The sequence below is a fragment of the Anolis sagrei genome, chromosome 13, assembly GCF_037176765.1.
Source record: "Anolis sagrei isolate rAnoSag1 chromosome 13, rAnoSag1.mat, whole genome shotgun sequence".
NCBI classification, from domain to species: domain Eukaryota; kingdom Metazoa; phylum Chordata; class Lepidosauria; order Squamata; family Dactyloidae; genus Anolis; species Anolis sagrei.
In genome coordinates this window covers 13,619,153-13,642,047 of record NC_090033.1, presented here as the reverse complement: position 1 = coordinate 13,642,047, position 22,895 = coordinate 13,619,153, and the positions used below count along the sequence as shown (strand labels likewise).

General features: G+C 39.4%; 1 protein-coding gene and 1 pseudogene across 1 annotated transcript in view; one reads left to right on the top strand and one right to left on the bottom strand.

The window, feature by feature from the left end:
- Positions 1 to 2,473: 2,473 nt before the first annotated feature.
- The window catches only part of RNF207 (ring finger protein 207), a 48,341-nt gene continuing 27,919 nt past the window's right edge, over positions 2,474 to 22,895 (top strand). The window contains exons 1-6 of the mRNA XM_067472912.1: positions 2,474 to 2,588; positions 7,698 to 7,908; positions 12,203 to 12,332; positions 15,646 to 15,790; positions 17,630 to 17,711; positions 19,786 to 19,861. Of these exons, the coding sequence (XP_067329013.1) occupies positions 7,709 to 7,908; positions 12,203 to 12,332; positions 15,646 to 15,790; positions 17,630 to 17,711; positions 19,786 to 19,861 (633 nt within the window). The 5' untranslated portion in view covers positions 2,474 to 2,588; positions 7,698 to 7,708. The remainder of the gene's footprint in view (positions 2,589 to 7,697; positions 7,909 to 12,202; positions 12,333 to 15,645; positions 15,791 to 17,629; positions 17,712 to 19,785; positions 19,862 to 22,895) is intronic.
- LOC137097767 (dynein heavy chain-like) lies at positions 3,558 to 5,921 on the bottom strand (annotated as a pseudogene).

Below are 22,895 nucleotides of genomic sequence, written 5' to 3'. Positions count from 1 at the left end.
ATAAATCCCAGGACTGACAATTCCAAAATGTCCAAGCCAATTCCCCTCAAAACCTACCAGTACTCAAATCCGGGCATGTTCAGTATGCATGACAAGTTTGGTCCAGATCCATCATTGTTTGGGTTCATAGTGCTGTCTGCATGTAGGCGAACTACAACTCCCGACCTCAAGGTCGATGCCCACCAAACCCTTCCAGTATTTTTTGTTGGTTATTGGGCTCTGTGCGCCAAGTTTGGTCCGATTCCATCATTGGTGGAGTTCAGAGGTCTCCTTGATTGCAGGTGAACTATACATCCCAGGACCGACAATTCCAAAAATGTCGTAAATATCTATATCTATCGATATCTATATCAAAAGTGAATGTTTGTATGTATGTATGTTTGTATGTGTGTATGTGGCAACTCTCTGATTGGCTGCCATTTTCACAGGTTACTGTGACCCCCACAAATGATGGATCTGGACCAAACTTGGCACACACAACCCCCATGAACCCCTTTACGTCCTGGTGCAATTTGGGGGAGGTGGACCACTGATTATGGGATTTGTAGTACTTTCAAACACTTTGGTTCCCATGGACCACTGTGGTCCCCAACAAAGACCGATGAAGACCGAACTTGGCACACAGATACCCCATGACCCACTCTACATCCTACTGCAGTTTGGAGGAGGGAGGACCATGGATGATGGGACTTGAAGTGGCTCCACTCACTTCCCGAGACCGCTGCGACCCTCATCCAATGACTGATCAAGACCAAACTTGGCACAAAGAGCCCCCGTGACCCACTCTACATCCTGGTGCTGTTTGGGGGAGGATGAACCATGGATGATGGGACTTGCAGTACCTTCACTCACTTCCTGTAACCACAGCGACACTCATTCAGTTGGCAATAAAGACCAAACTTGGCACACAGAGCCCCCATGGACAACCCAACATTCTGGTGCAGTTTGGGGAGGATGGACCATGGATGATGGGACTTGAAATACCTCCACTCACTTCCCGAGACTGCTGCAACCCTTATCCAATGACTGATCAAAATCAAACTTGGCACACAGAGCCCCCATTACCCACTCTACGTCATAGTGCAGTTTTGAGGAGGATGGACCATGGATGATGGGACTTGAAGTATCTTCGCTAACTTCCCGAGACTGCTGCGACCCTCATCCAATGACTGATCAAGACCAAACTTGGCACACACAGCCCCCATGACCCATTTTACATCCTGGTGCAGTATGGAGGAGGATGGACCACAGATGATGGGACTTGAAGTACCTTCACTCACTTCCCAAGACTGCTGCGACCCTCATCCAATGACTGATCAAGACCAAACTTGGCACACAGAGACCCCATGGCCAGCTCTACATCCTGGTGCAGTTTGGAGAAGGGTGGACCATGGATGATGGGACTTCAAGTACCTTCACTCACTTCCCGAGACCGCTGCGACCCTCATCCAATGACTGATCAAGACCAACCAAACTTGGCACACATAACCCCCATGAACCACCACACACATATACACAGACTGGGCCACAGCAACATGTGCCAGGGGATGGCTAGTACATAATATATTATAATGTAATATAATATAGATATATTAGCAAATAAATCATAAACTAATAGAAGATCTAAGTTAAAATATAATATGTATAATATAATATAATATATCTATATAAATAAAAATGTAATGTTCGTTTGTGATACCATCAGAACTCAAAAACCACTGGGGGAATTGACACCAAATTTGGACACAAGACACCTAACAGTCCAATGTATGTCCTCCACTCAAAAAAATTGATTTTGTCATTTGGGAATTGTCGTTGCTGGGATTTATAGTTCACCTACAATCAAAGAGCATTCTGAACTCCACCAATGATGGAGTTGGGCCAAACTTAGCACACAGGACTCCCATGACCAACAGAAAAAACTGGAAGGGTTTGGTGGACTTTGACCTTGAGTTTGGGAATTATAGTTCACCCACATCCAAAGAGCACTGTGGACTCAAAACAATGATGGATCTGGACCAAACTTGGCACGAATAGTCCATATGCCCAAATATGAACACAAATGGAGTTTAAGAGAAATAGACCTTGACATTTGGGAGTTGTAGTTGCTGGGATTTATAGTTCACCTACAATCAAAGAGCATTCTGAACTCCACCAATGATGGAATTGAACCAAACATGGCATACAGGACTTCCATGACCAACAGAACACACTGGAAGAGTTTGGTGGGCATTGACCTTGAGTTTGGGAGTTGTAGTTCACCTACATCCAGAGAGCACTGTGGACTCAAACAATGACGGATCTGGACCAAACTTGGCACAAAAATTCCATATGCCTAAATATGGACACAGATGGAGTTTGGAGGAAATAGACCTTGACACAGGCCACAGCAACGCCTGGCAGGGGACAGCTAGTGAAATTATGAAATCTGAACTTGGAGAGCCCTTGACAGTAGTGCATAGACATACATACGCACACGCACACACAGGCATGCATTTTGCAGCCGGCTATTAATAGCGGTCTGGAGGACGAGGGAGATTCCAGCCACAAAGGACGGAGGCCATTGTCCGCAGCCCGGCCCAAGCCAAGTAAGTTATTGCAAAAGGTAAATCGCTTTGATATTCAACGTCTGCAATAATAATAATAATAATAATAATAATAATAATAGGAAGCTAGGGCTGAGAGAGTGTCACCCAGCGAAGAGGGAGTCGAACCCAAGCCTATGGAAAGGAAGCAACTTTTGTATTCAAACTTTTGTATGCAAGCCCTATGAGGACAAGCCCTATGAGGAGCGGCTTAAGGAGCTGGGCATGTATAGCCTGAAGAAGAGAAGGCTGAGAGGAGACATGATAGCCATGTATCAATATGTGAAGCCACAGGGAGGAGGGAGCAAGCTAGGACGCAATGGAACAATGGCTTCAAACTACAAGAGAGGAGATTCCATCTGAACATGAGGAAGAACTTTCTGACTGTGAGAGCCGTTCAGCAGTGGAACTCTCTGCCCCGGAGTGTGGTGGAGGCTCCTTCTTTGGAAGCTTTTAAGCAGAGGCTGGATGGCCATCTGTCAGGGGTGATTTGAATGCAATATTCCTGCTTCTTGGCAGAATGGGGTTGGACTGGATGACCCATGGGGTCTCTTCCAACTCTTTGATTCTATGATTCTATGATTCTGTGATTATCATCCTCTTACCAGAGGCTGAAAAAGACATAGATGAACATAATGTTTACATGCCTATATGAGAAGACATAGAGCTATGTGTTGACTTTTAAAAGCTGTGTTGCGTTACGTACCAGTCTATACGTTCCCTGTCGCTTTACTTTGTGTGAGTGAGTGAGCATCTGCCGGGAGGGATTTGATCTCCAATAGATAGATTGATTATATTAAAAGTTTAATTTTTAAAAGTTGTGTTGACTTTCGTACTATATATGTTCCCCATTTGCTTTAATTTGTAAACGGCTCTGATCTCCAATATTATAGATAGATAGATGCACAGATAGATAGATAGATAGATAGATAGATAGATAGATGAATGGATAGACAGATAGATACATAGATAGATAGATACATAGATAGATAGATAGATAGATAGATAGATAGATAGATAGATAGATGCATGGATGGATAGATAGATGTATGCGTGGATGGATGGATGGATGCATGGATGGATGGATGGATGGATGGATGGAGAGATAGACAGATAGACAGACAGCCAGATGCATGGATGGATGGAGAGATAGACAGACAGATGCATGGATGCATGGAGAGATAGACAGACAGGATGGATGGATGGATGGATGGATGGATAAAGAGATAGATAGATAGATAGATAGATAGATAGATAGATAGATAGATAGATAGATAGATGCGTGGATGGATGGACTGATGGATGGATGGATGGATAGATAGATAGATAGATGCATGGATGGATGGATGGATGGATGGATGGATAGAGAGATAGAGAGAGAGAGAGAGATAGATAGATGCATGGATGGAGAGACAGACAGACAGACAGATAGATGCATGGATGGATGGATGGATGGATGGATGGATGGATGGATGGATGGATGGATAGAGAGATAGATAGACAGACAGACAGATAGATGCATGGATGGATGGATGGATGGATGGATGGATGGATAAAGAGATAAAGAGATAGATAGATAGATGATAGATAGATAGATGCATGCGTGGATGGATGGATAGAGAGATAGAGAGATAGATGGATGGCTGGATGGATGGATGGATAAAGAGATAGATAGATAGATAGATAGATAGATAGATAGATAGATAGATAGATAGATAGATACATGGATGGATGGATGGATGGACAGATAGAAGCAAAGATAGGCAGACAGATATGTAAATAAATGGATGGATGAATAAATACGTAGATGCATAGATAGACATATAGATAGAGATGGATGGATGGATAGACGGGTAAATGGTAAATACATAAACAGATAGATCGATCCATAGATAGATATATGGATGGATGGATAGATCAATGGAGAGATAGATAGATCAATGATTATAGATAGATACATGGATAGATGAGTGATGTGAGATATGGATGGGTAGCTGCATAGACAGGTTCATGGATAGATGATAGATGATAATAGATAAATAGATAGATACATCTATAGATGGATAGATGCATAGATAGATAGATCGATAAGATTGATAGAGCTATAGATGGATAGATTCATAGATGCATAGATAGATAGATAGATAGATAGATAGATAGATAGATAGATAGATAGACCGACAGACAGACAGACATTGGCTGCAGAATTCTGGGGTTTGTAGTTTTTAGTTATTGAGGCTGTCAAAGGGTCCTCTCTAAACTAGAAAACCCAGAATTCTGCAGGAGGCAGAAACCAGATTTAAAATGGATTCATTTTCTAGTGTGATGAGGTCATATAGATGGATGGATGGATGGATGGATAGATGTACAGATAGATAGATCTATAGATGGATAGATGCATAGGTAGGTAGGTAGGTAGGTAGGTAGGTAGGTAGATAGATAGATAGATCTATGTATCGATAGGTAGGTAGGTAGGTAGGTAGGTAGGTAGATTAATAGATGGATGGATGGATAGATGGATGGATAGATGGATCTATGTATAGATGCATAGATAGATGAATAGATAGATGAATAGATGGATGGATGGATGGATCTATGTATAGATGCATACATAGGAAGGTAGATAGGTAGATAGATAGAAAGATATAGATAGATCTATGTATAGATTCATAGATGGATGAATGGATGGATAAATGTATCTGTGTATAGATTCATATAGATAGATGAATAGATGGATGGATTGATAGATGGATGGATGAATAGATGGATCTATGTATAGATAGATAGATAGATAGATAGATAGATAGATGGATGGATGGATGGATCTATATATAGATTCATAGATAGATGGATGGATAAATTGATCTGTGTATAGATTCATAGATTGATAGATGAATCGATAGATGAATAGATGAATGGATGGATGGATGGATGGAAATATGGATGGATAGATGGATCTATGTATAGATGCATAGATAGATAGATAGATAGATAGATAGATAGATAGAGGAATAAATGGATGGATGGATGGATGGATGGATGGATGGATGGATAGATACATAGATAGATAGATAGATAGATAGATAGATAGATAGATAGATGATACATTGATCTGTGTATAGATTCATAGATTGATAGATGAATCGATAAATGAATAGATGGATGGATGGAAATATGGATGGATAGATGGATCTATGTATAGATGCATAGATAGATAGATAGATAGATAGATAGATAGATAGAGGAATAGATGGGTGGATGGATGGATGGATGGATGGATCTATGTATAGATTCATAGATAGATGGATGGATGGATGAATATATGGATCTATGCATAGATAGATAGATAGATAATTAGATAGAGGAATAGATGGATGGATTGATGGATCTATGTATAGATTCATAGAGAGATAGATGAATAGATGGATGGATGAATAGATGGATGTATGTAATCACCCCTGACAGATGGCCATCCAGCTTTTAAACAGAGGCTGGATGGCCATATGTCAGGGGTGATTTGAATGCAATATTCCTGCTTCTTGGCAGGGGGTTGGACTGGATGGCCCATGAGGTCTCTTCCAACTCTTTGATTCTATGATTCTATGGATAGATAGATAGATAGATAGATAGATAGATAGATGAATAGATGGATGGATTGATAGATAGATTGATGGATCTATGTATAGATTCATAGATAGATGAATAGATGGATGGATGGAATAGATAGATAGATAGATAGATAGATAGATAGATAGAGGAATGGATGGATGGATCTATGTATAGATTCATAGATAGATGAATAGATAGATAGAGGAATAGATGGATGGATGGATTGATTGATGGACGGATCTATGTATAGATTCATAGATAGATAGATGAATAGATGGATGGATTGATTGATGGATGGATGAATAGATGGATCCATTTATAGATAGATAGAGAGATAGATAGATAGAGGAATAAATGGATGGATTGATGGATTTACGTATAGATTCAGATAGATAGGTGAATAGATGGATGGATGGATTGATTGATGGATGGATGAATAGATGGATCCATGTATAGATAGATAGATAGATAGATAGATAGATAGATAGATAGAGGAATGGATGGATGGATGGATCTATGTATAGATTCATAGATAGATAGATGAATAGATGGATGGATGCATTTAAAGATGGATGGATAGATGGATCTATGTATAGATAGATAGATAGAGGAATAAATGGATGGATTGATTGATGGATGGATGGATCTATGTATAGATTCATAGATAGATGAATAGATGGATGGGTGCATGGAAAGATGGATTGATGGATCTATGTACAGATAGATAGATAGATAGATAGGTAGATAGATAGAGGAATCGATGGATGGATTGATGGATCTATGTATAGATAGATAGAGGAATAAATAGATGGATTGATGGATTTATGTATAGATTCATAGATAGATAGGTGAATAGATGGATGGATGGATTGATGGATGGATGAATAGATGGATCTATGTATAGATAGAAAGATAGATAGATAGAGGAATAGATGGATGGATGGATGGAGTGATGAATAAATGGATGGATTGTTGGATGGATGAATAGATGGATCTATGTATAGATAAATAGGTAGATAGATAGATAGATAAATAGATAGAGGAATAGATGGATGGATGGATGGATGGATGGAGTGATAAATAAATGGATGGATTGATGGATGGATGAATAGATGGATCTATGTATAGATACATAGATAGGTAGGTAGATAGATAGAGGAATAGATGGGGAAGGAGGGATGGATGGATAGATAGATGAATAGATGGATGGATGCATTGAAAGATGTACGGATGGATTGATGGGTCTATGTATAGATGCATAGATAGATAGATAGATAGATAGAGGAATAGACAGGGATGGATAGATAGATGAATAGATGGATGGATGGATTGATGGATGGATGAATAGGTGGATCTATGTATAGATGCATAGATAGATAGATAGATAGATAGATAGAGTGGATAGGATGGATAGATGCATAGGTAGACTGATAGATGGATGCATAGAGAGTGTGCTAAGTGCGCAGTGTGCTGGGCCTGACCATGCTCTCTCCTTCCCGCTAGGCCAGGGAGCCATGTCCGGGGGTCTCTTCTCCTCTTCGGTGGGGCGCCTGTGCGAGGCGGAGGAGGCGAGGGCGGCCTGCCACCCGCTGGTCTGCTTCCTCTGCCGCCAGCCCTACGCCCAGCCTTGCCTGCTTGACTGCTACCACCACTTCTGCGCCAACTGCCTCCGCGGGCGGGCCATCGCCGGGCGCCTCCCCTGCCCTCTTTGCGGGTGAGTGAGCATCTGCCGGGAGGGATCGGATGGTGTCGTATAGTCTTCCTTCTCCAAAAAACGACTAACATGTGTGATGGTTGAGGGCCATCTGTCAGGAGAGGTCAGATGGTGTCTTCCCTTATGGCAGAATAATTGGGGTGGTCTGGATGGCCTCTAAGGACCCCTTCTGACTCTAGCTTTGTATCACTCGTCATTAATATCTATAAGAGTGGTGGGCCATCTGTCAGGAGGGTTTTGGAGGAGAGACGGGGAAGAGAAGTGTTGTTGCTGTTCTGTATTTGCATTGTCGGCAGCCCGACCTGCTTTGTGCCCCACATTTGGATGGAGTCCCATATCAACACAAACAGGGGCTGGAGCTAAAAGGAGAAGCATTCTGCCCGGCAACACGGCTCCTATTTCATGCAGAGATGGAAGGAATGAGAGAAGGGTTTTGGGATAATGGGATTTGTGTTCCCGGGCGATCAGTGCCATTGTGTACTAACTGGCTGTGTCATTGAAAACACGGGGAAAGTTGATTAAACTGCCCAAACTTTGTTTTTCTGGGAGGGAGATCCTTCCATGGCATATTATACAGTATTATATCTATTGTACTATAGCCATGATGGCGAACCTATGACACGTGTGTCAGTACTGACACGAGTAGCCATTTCTACTGACACGCGCCCGCCGGATATTATTTGTTTGTTTATTTTATGCCATTTTAAAAAATAAATAGGAAAAAAAATTATTATTTTGCAATGTTACCTAAATATTAAGGAGTTTCATATTTAAACTGAATGATAAATACTATTACTTTGCTATATTTTTCAAATATTAAAATGCATTAAATTAAATGTCAAATTTAAAAATATTTAATTATTATTAATATTTAGGTAACATTGCAAAATAATATTGGTTTATTTAATTATTAAGTAAACGAATATTATTTTGCATTGTTTCCCAAATATTAAGGACTTACATAATTAAATTAAATTAAATGATAAATAATACTTTGCTATATTACTCAAATATTTCAGAATGCCTTAAATGAAATGGTAAATTGAATTTTAATTTGACATTTAATTTAATGCATTTTAATTTAATGCATTTTAAATATTTTTAATATATGCCTATATATATATATATATATATATATATATATATATATATGCCTTAAATGAAATGGTAAATTAAATATCAAAATATTATTTTGCAATGTTACTTTATTGTTATTGCATTATTATTATTATTATTATTATTAGAAATACATTAAATAGCATATTAAATGCTAGAAATACATTTAAATTAAATTAAAAATAAATAATATTTTGTTGGGTTTTTTAAATTATATTTTTATTAAACACTCCAAAAAGGATATTATTTACACAAAGAGAGGTAGAACAACATGATAAGAGAGAAAGTGGGAATTACAATTATATATTTTTTGTTATTTAAACTAAATATTGCAAAATTATGGTTTTTTTCTTGAAGTGACACACCACCTGAATTATGCTCAGTTTTTTGGTAAATTTTGACACACCACGCTCAAAAGGTTGCCCATCACTGTACTATAGTATCATTGCAGGTTATAGTGAGTGCCACATCCCAGTGTTCCTTCCTCTCTCCATTGGTGTGGAATTTGCAAGCCTCTCCCTTAATCCTTTCCTGCCCTCTCTCCAAGGACATTGCAGGTTATATTGGGCACCACATCCCAGTGTTCCTTTCTCTCTCCATTGGTGTGAAATTTGCATGCCTCTCCCTTAACCCTTTCCTGCCTTCCCTCCAAGGACATTGCAGGTTATATTGGGCGCCACATCCCAGTGTTCCTTCCTCTTTGCATTGGTGTGGAATTTGCATGCCTCTCCCTTCACCCTTTCCTGCCCTCCGTCCTTTGACATTGCAGGTTATATTGGACACCACATCCCAGTGTTCCTTCCTCTCTCCATTGGTGTGGAATTTGCATGCCTCTTCCTTAACCCTTTCCTGCCCTCTCTCCAAGGACATTGCAGGTTATAGTGAGCGCCACATCCCAGTGTTCCTTCCTCTCTCCATTGGTGTGGAATTTGCATGCCTCTCCCTTCACCCTTTCCTGCCCTCCCTCCAAGGACATTGCCACATCCCAGTGTTCCTTCCTCTTTGCATTGGTGTGGAATTTGCATGCCTCTCCCTTCACCCTTTCCTGCCCTCCCTCCAAGGACATTGCCACATCCCAGTGTTCCTTCCTCTCTGCATTGGTGTGGAATTTGCATGCCTCTCCCTTAGCCCTTTCCTGCCCTCCCTCCAAGGACATTGCCACATCCCAGTGTTCCTCTCTCCATTGGTGTGGAATTTGCATGCCTCTCCCTTAGCCCTTTCCTGCCCTCTGTCCTTGGACATTGCAGGTTATATTGGGCACCACATCCCAGTGTTCCTTCCTCTCTGCATTGGTGTGGAATTTGCATGCCTCTCCCTTAACCCTTTCCTGCCCTCCGTCCTTGAACATTGCAGGTTATATTGGGCACCACATCCCGGTGTTCCTTCCTCTCTCCATTGGTGTGGAATTTGCATAACCCTGCCTACTGCCTCTGGTGAAGATTGGGGGATGATGGATGATGGATGATGGGATATGCAGTACTTTCAATCGCTTCTGCTCCCACAGACCACTGCTACCCGCACTTTACGTCCTGGTGTAGTTTGAGGGAGGACAAGCGATTTCAAATAACCTGGGCACTGCTAGGTACTCGAAAGAGTAATTAATCTTAATTAATTAATTAATTGACATACACACATACACACATACAAACATACAAACATACATACGAACATTCACTTTTATTATAGACTAGCTTGGGGACCCAGTAGTAATTAATCTTAATTAATTAATTAACATACACACATACAAACATACAAACATACATACATACATACATACGAACATTCACTTTTTTTATAGACTAGCTTGGGGACCCAGTAGTAATTAATCTTAATTAATTAATTAACATACACACATACAAACATACATACATACATACATACATACGAACATTCACTTTTTTTATAGACTAGCTTGGGGACCCAGTAGTAATTAATCTTAATTAATTAATTAACATACACACATACATACATACATACGAACATTCACTTTTATTATAGACTAGCTTGGGGACCCAGTAGTAATTAATCTTAATTAATTAATTAACATACACACATACAAACATACATACATACATACATACATACGAACATTCACTTTTTTAATAGACTAGCTTGGGGACCCAGTAGTAATTAATCTTAATTAATTAATTAACATACACACATACATACATACATACGAACATTCACTTTTATTGTAGACTAGCTTGGGGACCCAGTAGTAATTAATCTTAATTAATTAATTAACATACACACATACAAACATACAAACATACATACATACATACATACATACGAACATTCACTTTTTTTATAGACTAGCTTGGGGACCCAGTAGTAATTAATCTTAAGTAATTAATTAACATACACACATACAAACATACAAACATACATACATACATACATACGAACATTCACTTTTATTATAGACTAGCTTGGGGACCCGGCGCTGCCCAGGTTACCCGGAGGCGACTCAATTATTTGATAATTGACAATTATTTTTTGGATCATTGCAATTATTATGATTTATTTTTTATTATTTTTCCAATCAAAAAATTAAAAAAAATATAATTTGTAATGAATATGATTTAATTTTATTATTTGATTGGAAAAATCATAAAAATAAATCATAACTATTACAATTATCAAAAAATAATTATCTGTTATCAAATAACCTGGGCAGTGGTAATTAATAATTAATAATTAATAATTAATAATTGATGATTGATGATTGATGATTGATGATTGATGATTGATAGTTAATAGTTAATAATTAATAGTTAATAGTTAATAGTTAATAATCAATAATCAATAATCAATAATCAATAATTAATAATTGATAATTGATAATTGATAATTGATAATTGATAATTAATAACAAATAATTAATAACTAATAACTAACTAATAATTAATAATTGATAATTGATAATTGATAATTGATAATTAATAGTTAATAGTTAATAATTAATAAATAATAGTTAATAGTTAATAATTAATATTTAATAGTTAATATTTAATATTTAATAGTTAATAGTTAATAGTTAATAGTTAATAATTAATAATTAATAATTAATAATTAATAATTAATAATTAATAATTAATAATTAATAATTAATAATTAATAATTAATAATTAATAACAAATAATAATAATAATGCGAGCTTCCTCTTCTCTTGCAGCCACCCGTCCGTGGTGAAAGGGACCGGATTGCCGCCAGAGGACCGTCTCCTGAAGTTCCTGGTGGACAGTTCCGGGGATTGCGAGGAGGAGGCCCAGTGTGCCAATTGCGACCTACAAAGCACCAACCCAGTAAGCCCAGTCTCCACTAATGGGTTATGTAATAGCTAGTAGTTGTATATTGGTTACACAGACAAAAAAGGGAAATGTCACATCTACTCAGCATTCACTCCACACACACTCAACATTCGTACTCACCATCCTTCTTCATTCAGTTGATCAGGCTTCTTAGGAGGAGGTTCAATTCGACGAGGTCATCAGGGTTCTTGGGGAGGCGAGGCCCACCACATGCATCCTAGACCCCTGCCCTTCCTGGCTGGTGAAAGAAGCCAGAGGGGGTTTGGCAGAGTGGGTGAAGGTGGTGGTGAATGCCTCCCTTCGGAAAGGCAAGATTCCAGCCAGCTTAAAACAAGCTGTTATTAGATGCACAGATAGATAGATGGATGGATGGATGGATGGATGGACGGACGGACGGACAGACAGATGCATGCATGGATGGATAAAGAGAGAGAGAGAGATGCATGGATGGATGGATGGATAGAGAGATGGATAGATAGACAGATAGATAGATAGAGAGAGAAATAGGTAGAGAGATAGATGCATGGATGGATGGATAGAGAGATAGATAGATAGCTGCATGGATGGATGGAAGGATAGAGAGAGAGAGAGAGAGAGAGAGAGAGAGAGAGAGAGATAGATAGATGGATGCCTGGATGGATGGATGGATGGATAGATAGATAGATAGATAGATAGATAGATAGCTGCATGGATGGATGGAAGGAGAGAGAGAGAGAGAGAGAGAGAGAGAGAGAGAGAGATAGATGGATGCCTGGATGGATGGATGGATGGATGGATGGATGGATGGATATATAGATAGATAGATAGATAGATAGATAGATAGATAGATAGATAGATGCATGCATGGATGGATGGATGGATGGATGGAGAGCTAGAGAGAGAGAGAGATATAGATGCATGCATGGATGGATGGAGAGAGAGAGAGAGAGAGAGATGCATGGGTGCATGCATGGATAGATGGATGGATGGATAAAGAGATAGATAGATAGATAGATAGATAGATAGATAGACAGAGAGAGATGCATGGATGCATGGATGCATGGATGGATGGATAAAGAGATAGATAGAGAGAGAGAGAGATGCATGGATGCATGCATGCATGGATGGATGGATAAAGAGATAGACAGACAGATAGATAGATAGATAGATAGAGAGAGAGAGAGAGAGATGCATGGATGCATGGATGGATTGATAAAGAGATAGATAGATAGATAGATAGATAGATAGATAGATAGATAGATAGATGCATGGATGCATGGATGGATTGATAAAGAGATAGATAGATAGATAGATAGATAGATAGATAGATAGATAGATAGATGCATGGATGCATGCATGGATGGATGGATAAAGGGATAGATAGATAGATAGATAGAGAGAGAGAGAGAGAGAGAGATGCATGGATGCATGGATGGATTGATAAAGAGATAGATAGATAGATAGATAGATAGATAGATAGATAGATGCATGGATGCATGGATGCATGGATGGATGGATAAAGAGATAGATAGAGAGAGAGAGAGATGCATGGATGCATGCATGCATGGATGGATGGATAAAGAGATAGACAGATAGATAGATAGATAGATAGATAGATAGGTAGATAGATAGAGAGAGAGATGCATGGATGCATGGATGGATTGATAAAGAGATAGATAGATAGATAGATAGATAGATAGATAGATAGATAGATAGATAGATGCATGGATGCATGGATGGATTGATAAAGAGATAGATAGATAGATAGATAGATAGATAGATAGATAGATAGATAGATGCATGGATGCATGCATGGATGGATGGATAAAGGGATAGATAGATAGATAGATAGATAGATAGATAGATAGATAGATAGAGAGATGCATGGATGCATGGATGGATGGATAAAGAGATAGACAGATAGATAGATAGATAGATAGAGAGAGAGAGAGAGAGAGAGATGCATGCATGCATGGATGGATGGATAAAGAGATAGATAGATAGATAGATAGATAGATAGATAGATAGATAGAGAGATGCATGGATGCATGGATGGATTGATAAAGAGATAGATAGATAGATAGATAGATAGATAGATAGATAGATAGATAGATAGATAGATGCATGGATGCATGGATGGATTGATAAAGAGATAGATAGATAGATAGATAGATAGATAGATAGATAGATAGATAGATGCATGGATGCATGCATGGATGGATGGATAAAGGGATAGATAGATAGATAGATAGATAGATAGATAGAGAGAGAGAGAGATGCATGGATGCATGGATGGATTGATAAAGAGATAGATAGATAGATAGATAGATAGATAGATAGATAGATAGATAGATAGATGCATGGATGCATGGATGCATGGATGCATGGATGCATGGATGCATGGATGCATGGATGCATGGATAAAGAGATAGATAGATAGATAGATAGATAGATAGATAGATAGATGGATGGATGGATGGATGGATGGATGGATGGATGGATGGATGGATTGGGTGGGTGGGTGGGTGGGTGGGTGGGTGGGTGGATAGATCTATGTATAGATAGATAGGTAGATAGGTAGGTAGATAGGTAGATCAATGGATGGATTGATAGATGGATGGACAGATGGATCTATGTATAGATGCATACATAGATGAATAGATGGATGGATGGATCTATGCATAGATAGATAGGAAGCTAGATAGGTAGTGTCTGGGGGGGCTTTTGCACAACTGAGACTCGTGCGCCAACTGCGACCGTACCTCACGAAAGCGGATCTGGCCAGAGTGGTCCATGCCTTGGTCACCTCCAGATTGGACTACTGCAATGCGCTTTACGTGGGGCTGCCCTTGAAGACGGCTCGGAAGCTCCAATTGGTCCAACGATCAGCAGCCAGGATGCTAACGGGGGCTTATTACAGAGAGAGGTCAACCCTTCTGTTTAAGGAACTCCACTGGCTGCCGTTTACCTACTGAGCCCAATTTAAGGTACCTACAAAGCCCTGAACGGTTTGGGACCTGCCTACCTGCGTGACCGCATCTCCGTGTACGAACCCACACGTTCACTTCGGTCATCTGGAGAGGCCCTGCTCGTGATCCCACCTGCGTCGCAAGCGCACTTGGCGGGGACGCGGGACAGGGCCTTTTCCGTGGTGGCCCCGCGACTCTGGAAGATCAGAACCGCCCCTACTATCCTGACATTCAGGAAACAGGTGAAGACGTGGTTATGGAGACAGTGCTCAAACTCTGCATTCCTCACCGATCCGGCACACTTTCGGGAAGGAAAAGAGTCTCCTCATGTACAACTGTTTGTTGCTGTTCTTTTAAAGGATCTGGACGGCATGTATTTCTGCAACACGTGCAACCAGCCGCTGTGCGCCAAGTGCCGCGAAGAGACCCACCGGGCAAGGATGTTCGCTCGGCATGAGATCGTCTCCCTGGCCAAGCGCACCAAGGACGTCCACAAGAAGTGCCGTGAGGAGATGTCTTCCCTTCTTCTTCCCCTTCTTCACCCCTTCCCCTCTTTCCCCCCCTCCTCCTCCTCCTTCTTCTTCCCCTCTTCCTCTCTTCTTCTTCTCCTTTCTTCTTCCCTCCTCCTCCTTACCTCTTACTCCTTCTTCTTCCCCTCTACCTATTTTCTTCTTCCTCTTTCTTTTTCCCTTCTTCTTCCCTCCTCCGTTTCTCTTCTTCTCTCTTCCTCCTCCTTCTTTCACTCTTTCCTTTCTTCTTCCCTTCTTCTTCTCTCCTTCTTTCCCCTTTCTAATTCCCTTCTTCTTCTTCCCCTCTTGTTCTCTCTTTCTTCTTCTTCTTCTTCCCTCCTCCGTTTCTCTTCTTCTTCTCTCTTCCTCCTCCTTCTTTCACTCTTTCCTTTCTTCTTCCCTTCTTCTTCTCTCCTTCTTTCCCCTTTCTAATTCCCTTCTTCTTCTTCCCCTCTTGTTCTCTCTTTCTTCTTCTTCCCTCCTCCTCCTCCTCTTCTCTTCCTCCTCCTTTCACGCTTCCTCATTCTTCTCCTCTACCTCTCCTTCCCCTTTCTATCTTCCCTTCCCATTTCTTCTTCCCTTCTTCTTCTTCTCTTCTCTTCTCCTTCTCTCTTCCTCCTCCTTCTTTCACTTTTCCTCCTCCTCCTTCCCCTCCACCTCTCCTCTACTTCTTTCCCTTTTTGCTTCCCTTCTTCCCTACTTCTTCTCTCCTTCTTTCCCCTTTCTAATTCCCTTCTTCTTCTTCCTCTCTTGTTCTCTCTTTCTTCTTCTTCTTCTTCCCTCTTCTCTTCTTCTCTCTTCCTCCTCCTTTCACTCTTCCTCCTTCTTCCCCTCTACCTCTCCTTCCCCTTTCTACTTCCCTTATTCTTCTTCCCCTTTCTTCTTCCCCTTTCTTCTTCCTCTTCTTCTTCTTCTTCTTCTTCTTCTTCTTCTTCTTCTTCTTCCCCTTTCTTCTTCCCTTCTCTTCTTCTTCTCTTCTCTTCCCTTCTTCTCTCTTCCTCCTCCTTCTTTCACTTTTTCTCCTGCTTCTTCCCCTCTACCTCTCCTCTTCTTCTTTCCCTTTTTGCTTCCCTTCTTCCCTTCTTCTTCTTCCCTCCGCTGCTGCTGCTTCTTCTTCTTCTTCTTCTTCTTCTTCTTCTTCTTCTTCTTCTTCTTCCTCTGCTTCTTCTTCTTCTTTCCCCTTTCTACTCATTCCCTTCTTCTTTTTCTCCTCTTGTTCTCTCTTTCTTCTTCTTCTTCCCTCCTTCTTCTCTTCTCTTCTTCTTCTCTCTTCCTCTTCCTTCTTTCACTCTTCCTCCTTCTTCCCTTCTACATCTTCCCCTTTCTGCTTCCCTTCTTCCTCCTTCTCCTCCTCCTCCTCCTCCTCTTTTCTTCTTCTTCTTCCCTCCTCTTCTCTTCTTCTCTCTTCCTCCTTCTTCTTCCCCTCTATCTCTCCTCTTCATCCCTTTTCTTCTTCCCTTCTTCTCTTCTTCTTCCCTCCTTCTACTCATTCCCTTCTTCTTCCTCTTCTTTTTCCTCTTCTTCTTCTTCCCCCCTCCTTCTCTTCTCTTCTTCTTCCCTCTTCCTCCTTCTTTCACTATTCCTCCTTCTTCTTCCCTTCCCTTCTTCCTTCTCCTCCTCTCACTTCCTCGTTATTCTTCCCCCTCTACCTCTCCTTCGTCTTCTTCCCTCCTCCTCATCCCCTTCTTCTTCTCTCTGTCTTCTTATTCCTCCACTTCCCGTTTTTTATCTTCTTTTTCACAACTTCCTCTCCTCCTCCTCTTTCTCTTCCTCCTCATTCTCTTTCAGTCCCTGAAAACTCTGTTGTTGTTGTTGTTGTTGTTGTCTCTTCTAGCCCTTCATGAAGAGCTCTACATCATGTTCTCGACCGAGAAGAAGTCCATGCTGTGCATTAACTGCTTCCGCGACATGCCAGTGTGAGTAGATATATCATATAGAATCATAGAATCATAGAATCCAAGAGTTGGAAGAGACCTCCTGGGCCATCCAGTCCAACCCCATTCTGCCAAGAAGCAGGAATATTGCATTCAAATCACCCCTGACAGATGGCCATCCAGCCTCTGTTTAAAAGCTTCCAAAGAAGGAGCCTCCACCACACTCTGGGGCAGAGAGTTCCACTGCTGAACGGCTCTCACAGTCAGGAAGTTCTTCCTCATGTTCAGATGAGGACATTTATATAGATTTAAATGTCATTTTAGTTTAATTATATGTATACTCTTACTTTAAATTTGTAGTAGTTTGTGCAGTTGTTAGCCACCTTGCGTCCCTATGGGGAGAATGGCGGGATAGAAAACACAATCATATTATTAATAAAATAGTAATAATAACAATAATATATCAATATAAATATTACAATATAGTAAAATAATAGGAGTATTTAATAATATTGCATTAATTATTTTAATACTACATTAATCAGTAGTAGCATATTATAATACATTATTTTACTAATATATATTATTATTAAAAATAATAATTAGTAATAGCATATTATAATATATTATTTTACTAATATATATTATTATTAAAAATAATAATTAGTAACAGCATATTATAATATATTATTTTACTAATATATATTATTATTAAAAGTAATAATTAGTAACAGCATATTATGATACATTATTTTACTAATGTATATTATTATTAAAAGTAATAATTAGCAACAGCATATTATGATACATTATTTTACTAATGTATATTATTATTAAAAATAATAATTAGTAATAGCATATTATAATATATTATTTATCTAATATATATTATTATTAAAAATAATAATTAGTAACAGCATATTATAATATATTATTTATCCAATATATATTATTATTAAAAGTAATAATTAGTAACAGCATATTATAATATATTATTTTAGTAATATATATTATTATTAAAAATAATAATTAGTAACAGCATATTATAATATATTATTTATCTAATATATATTATTATTAAAAATAATAGTAATAGCATAATATTATATTATTTATCTAATATATATTATTAATAAAATATATAAATATATAGTAAAATAAATGATGATGATGATGGGATACAAAACTCAATAATAGTAAAAATAATATAGTAATATAAGAATATATAAATACTTATAATTACAATATTGTAAAATAATAGTAAATAATTATTATTATTTTAATAACACATTAATAAGTTATAGCATATTATAATATATTATTTTACTAATATATATTATTAATAAAATAATATATATATATAGTAAAATAAATGATGATGATGGGATACAAAGCTTAAGAATAGTAATAATAGTTTTAATACTAATAATTATAGTAATATAAATACTTATAGTTACAATATAGTAAAATAATAATAGTAATTAATAATATATTATTTATTATTTTAGTAACACATTAATAATAATATGATAGCATATAATAGCATATTATATTATTTTACTAATATATATTATTAATAAAATAATAATATATAAATATAGATATAGTAAAATAATGATGATAATAATAATAAAATAAATATTAATAAAATATTAATATTAATAAAATAATATATAAATATATAGTAAGATAAATGATGATGGGATACAAAACTCAATAATAGTAGAAATAGTTTTTATAGTTATAATAATATAGTAATATAAAATAGCATATCATAATATATTATATTACTAATATATATATTATTAAAATAATATATACATATATGTAAAATAAATGATGATGATAGGATACAAAGCTTAATAATTTTGCATATTACAGAGTCTTAAGAATTGGGACCCCCAGTGGTCATGTAGCCTGACCCCATTCTGCCAGGCAACTAAAACTCTCCCGAAAGAGGCCCATCCAACATCTGCTTAAGGGACTCCAAAGAAGGAGAATCGTCCATACTTTTAGATCAATGGGAAATGTAAATAGTTGGAAGGGACCCCCACGGGTCATCTAGTCCAACCCCATAGGTGAGACGCTCATTTCCCTTCCTTTTTGTTTTCCAAAGGGAAAGCCGGGCGCACTGCATTGACATCGAGACGGCCTACATGCAAGGCTGCGAGAAGCTGGATCAAGCCGTCATGGTGGGCATAAATATATGCATATTTATGTATATGAATGCAATGTTGGCAGGCGGCCACAAGAGGGCAGCATAGAGATAGAAAGGATCAGCTCTATAGTTATATATAGATGCAATGCTCAGATGCAGCCACAAAAGAGTGGCATGGAGATAGAAAGGATCAGCTGTATATGGATGTAATTCTCAGATGCGGCCACAAAAGGGTGGCATAGAGATAGAAAGGATCAGCTCTATAGCTATATATGGATGCAATGCTCAGGTATAGCCACAAGAGAGCAGCATAGAGGTAGTAAGGATCAGCTGTATAGTCATATATGGATGTAATGCTCAGATGCGGCCAGAAGAGAGCAGCATAGAGATAGAAAGGATCAGCTCTATAGCTATATATGGATGTAATGCTCAGATGCGACCAGAAGAGGGCAGTATAGAGATAGAAAGGATCAGCTCTATAGCTATATATGGATGCAATGCTCAGGTATGGCCACAGGAGAGCAGCATAGAGATAGTAAGGATCAGCTGTATAGTCATATATGGATGTAATGCTCAGATGCGGCCAGAAGAGAGCAGCATAGAGATAGAAAGGATCAGCTCTATAGCTATATATGGATGTAATGCTCAGATGCGACCAGAAGAGGGCAGTATAGAGATAGAAAGGATCAGCTCTATAGCTATATATGGATGCAATGCTCAGGTATGGCCACAGGAGAGCAGCATATAGTAAGGATCAGCTGTATAGTCATATATGGATGTAATGCTCAGATGCGGCCAGAAGAGAGCAGCATAGAGATAGAAAGGATCAGCTCTATAGCTATATATGGATGTAATGCTCAGATGCGACCAGAAGAGGGCAGTATAGAGATAGAAAGGATCAGCTCTATAGCTATATATGGATGCAATGCTCAGGTATGGCCACAGGAGAGCAGCATAGAGATAGTAAGGATCAGCTGTATAGTCATATATGGATGTAATGCTCAGATGCGGCCAGAAGAGAGCAGCATAGAGATAGAAAGGATCAGCTCTATAGCTATATATGGATGTAATGCTCAGATGCGACCAGAAGAGGGCAGTATAGAGATAGAAAGGATCAGCTCTATAGCTATATATGGATGCAATGCTCAGGTATGGCCACAGGAGAGCAGCATATAGTAAGGATCAGCTGTATAGTCATATATGGATGTAATGCTCAGATGCGGCCAGAAGAGAGCAGCATAGAGATAGAAAGGATCAGCTCTATAGCTATATATGGATGTAATGCTCAGATGCGACCAGAAGAGGGCAGTATAGAGATAGAAAGGATCAGCTCTATAGCTATATATGGATGCAATGCTCAGGTATGGCCACAGGAGAGCAGCATAGAGATAGTAAGGATCAGCTGTATAGTCATATATGGATGTAATGCTCAGATGCGGCCAGAAGAGAGCAGCATAGAGATAGAAAGGATCAGCTCTATAGCTATATATGGATGTAATGCTCAGATGCGACCAGAAGAGGGCAGCATAGAGATAGAAAGGATCAGCTCTATAGTTATATATGGATGCAATGTTCAGATGCGGCCACAAGAGGGTGGCGTAGCGATAGAAAGGATCAGCTGTATAGTTATACATGGATGCAATGCTCAGGTATGGCCTCAAGAGGGCGGCATAGAGATAGAGAGGATCAGCTGTATAGTTATATATGGATGCAATGCTCAGATGTGGCCAAAAAAGGGTGGCATAGAGATAGAAAGGATCAGCTGTATAGTTATATATGGATGCAATGCTCGGAGGAGGATAAAGCTGGTGAGGGGGGTGAGGGAGAAAAGGGAAGGAAAGAAAAAGAGGAAGGGAAGGGAGAAAGGGAGGAAGGAGTAATGGAGAAAAGGAAAGGGAGGGAGGAAGGAGGGAAGGGAAGGGAAGGGAAAGAATTAAAGTAAGGCGAAGGAAGGGAAGTACAGAAAGGAAGGAAAGGGTGGAGGGAGGGAAGGGGGCGTTGGTGTGGATGAGAGAATGAGGAGGAGGAGAAATTGTTCATCTGGAGAGCACTGTGAACCCAAACAAAGATGGATCGGGACCAAACTTGGGAGGAATCCTCAATATGCCCAAAGGTGAATTCTCGTGGAAATTGGAGGAAATTGACCTTAGGAGCTGCTTGGATGTCCAGCTCACCTGGAACTGAACTGGGCTCACCCCTCCTTCCTTCCTTCCTTCCTTCCTTCCTTCCTTCCTTCCTTCGTCCCCAGCACACTCTGCTCTATTAGGAGCAGGGCTTACTAGAACCCCTTGATGGCGGCACCCAAGGGGAGAGCTGAAGACGGAGGAAGAAGGGAAGGAGGAATGATAGAAGGAAGGGAGGAAAGGAAAGAGGAAAGAGGGGAAGGATGAGGGAAAGAGGGAGGGAGGGAAGGCACGACGACAGGACCTTTTTTATATATATAGATGGATGCAATGCTCAGATGTGGCCACAAGAGGGCGGCATAGAGATAGAAAGGATCAGCTCTATAGTTATATATGGATGCAATGCTCAGATGCGGCCACAAAAGAGTGGCATGGAGATAAAAGGATCAGCTCTATAGTCATATATGGATGTAATGCTCAGATGCGGCCAGAAGAGGGCAGCATAGAGATAGAAAGGATCAGCTGTATAGTCATATATGGATGCAATGCTCAGATGCGGCCACAAGAGGATGGCGTAGCGATAGAAAGGATCAGCTGTATAGTTATACATGGATGCAATGCTCAGGTACGGCCTCAAGAGGGCAGCATAGAGATAGAAAGGATCAGCTCTATAGTTACATGTGGATGCAGTGCTTAGATGTGGCCACAAGAGGGCGGCATAGATATAGAAAGGATCAGCTTCCTTCCTTCCTTCCTTCCTTCCTTCCTTCCTTCCTTCCTTCGTCCCCAGCACACTCTGCTCTATTAGGAGCGGGACTTACTAGAACCCCTTGATGGCGGCACCCAAGGGGAGAGCTGAAGACGGAGGAAGAAGGGAAGGAGGAATGATAGAAGGAAGGGAGGAAAGGAAAGAGGGGAAGGATGAGGGAAAGAGGGAGGGAGGGA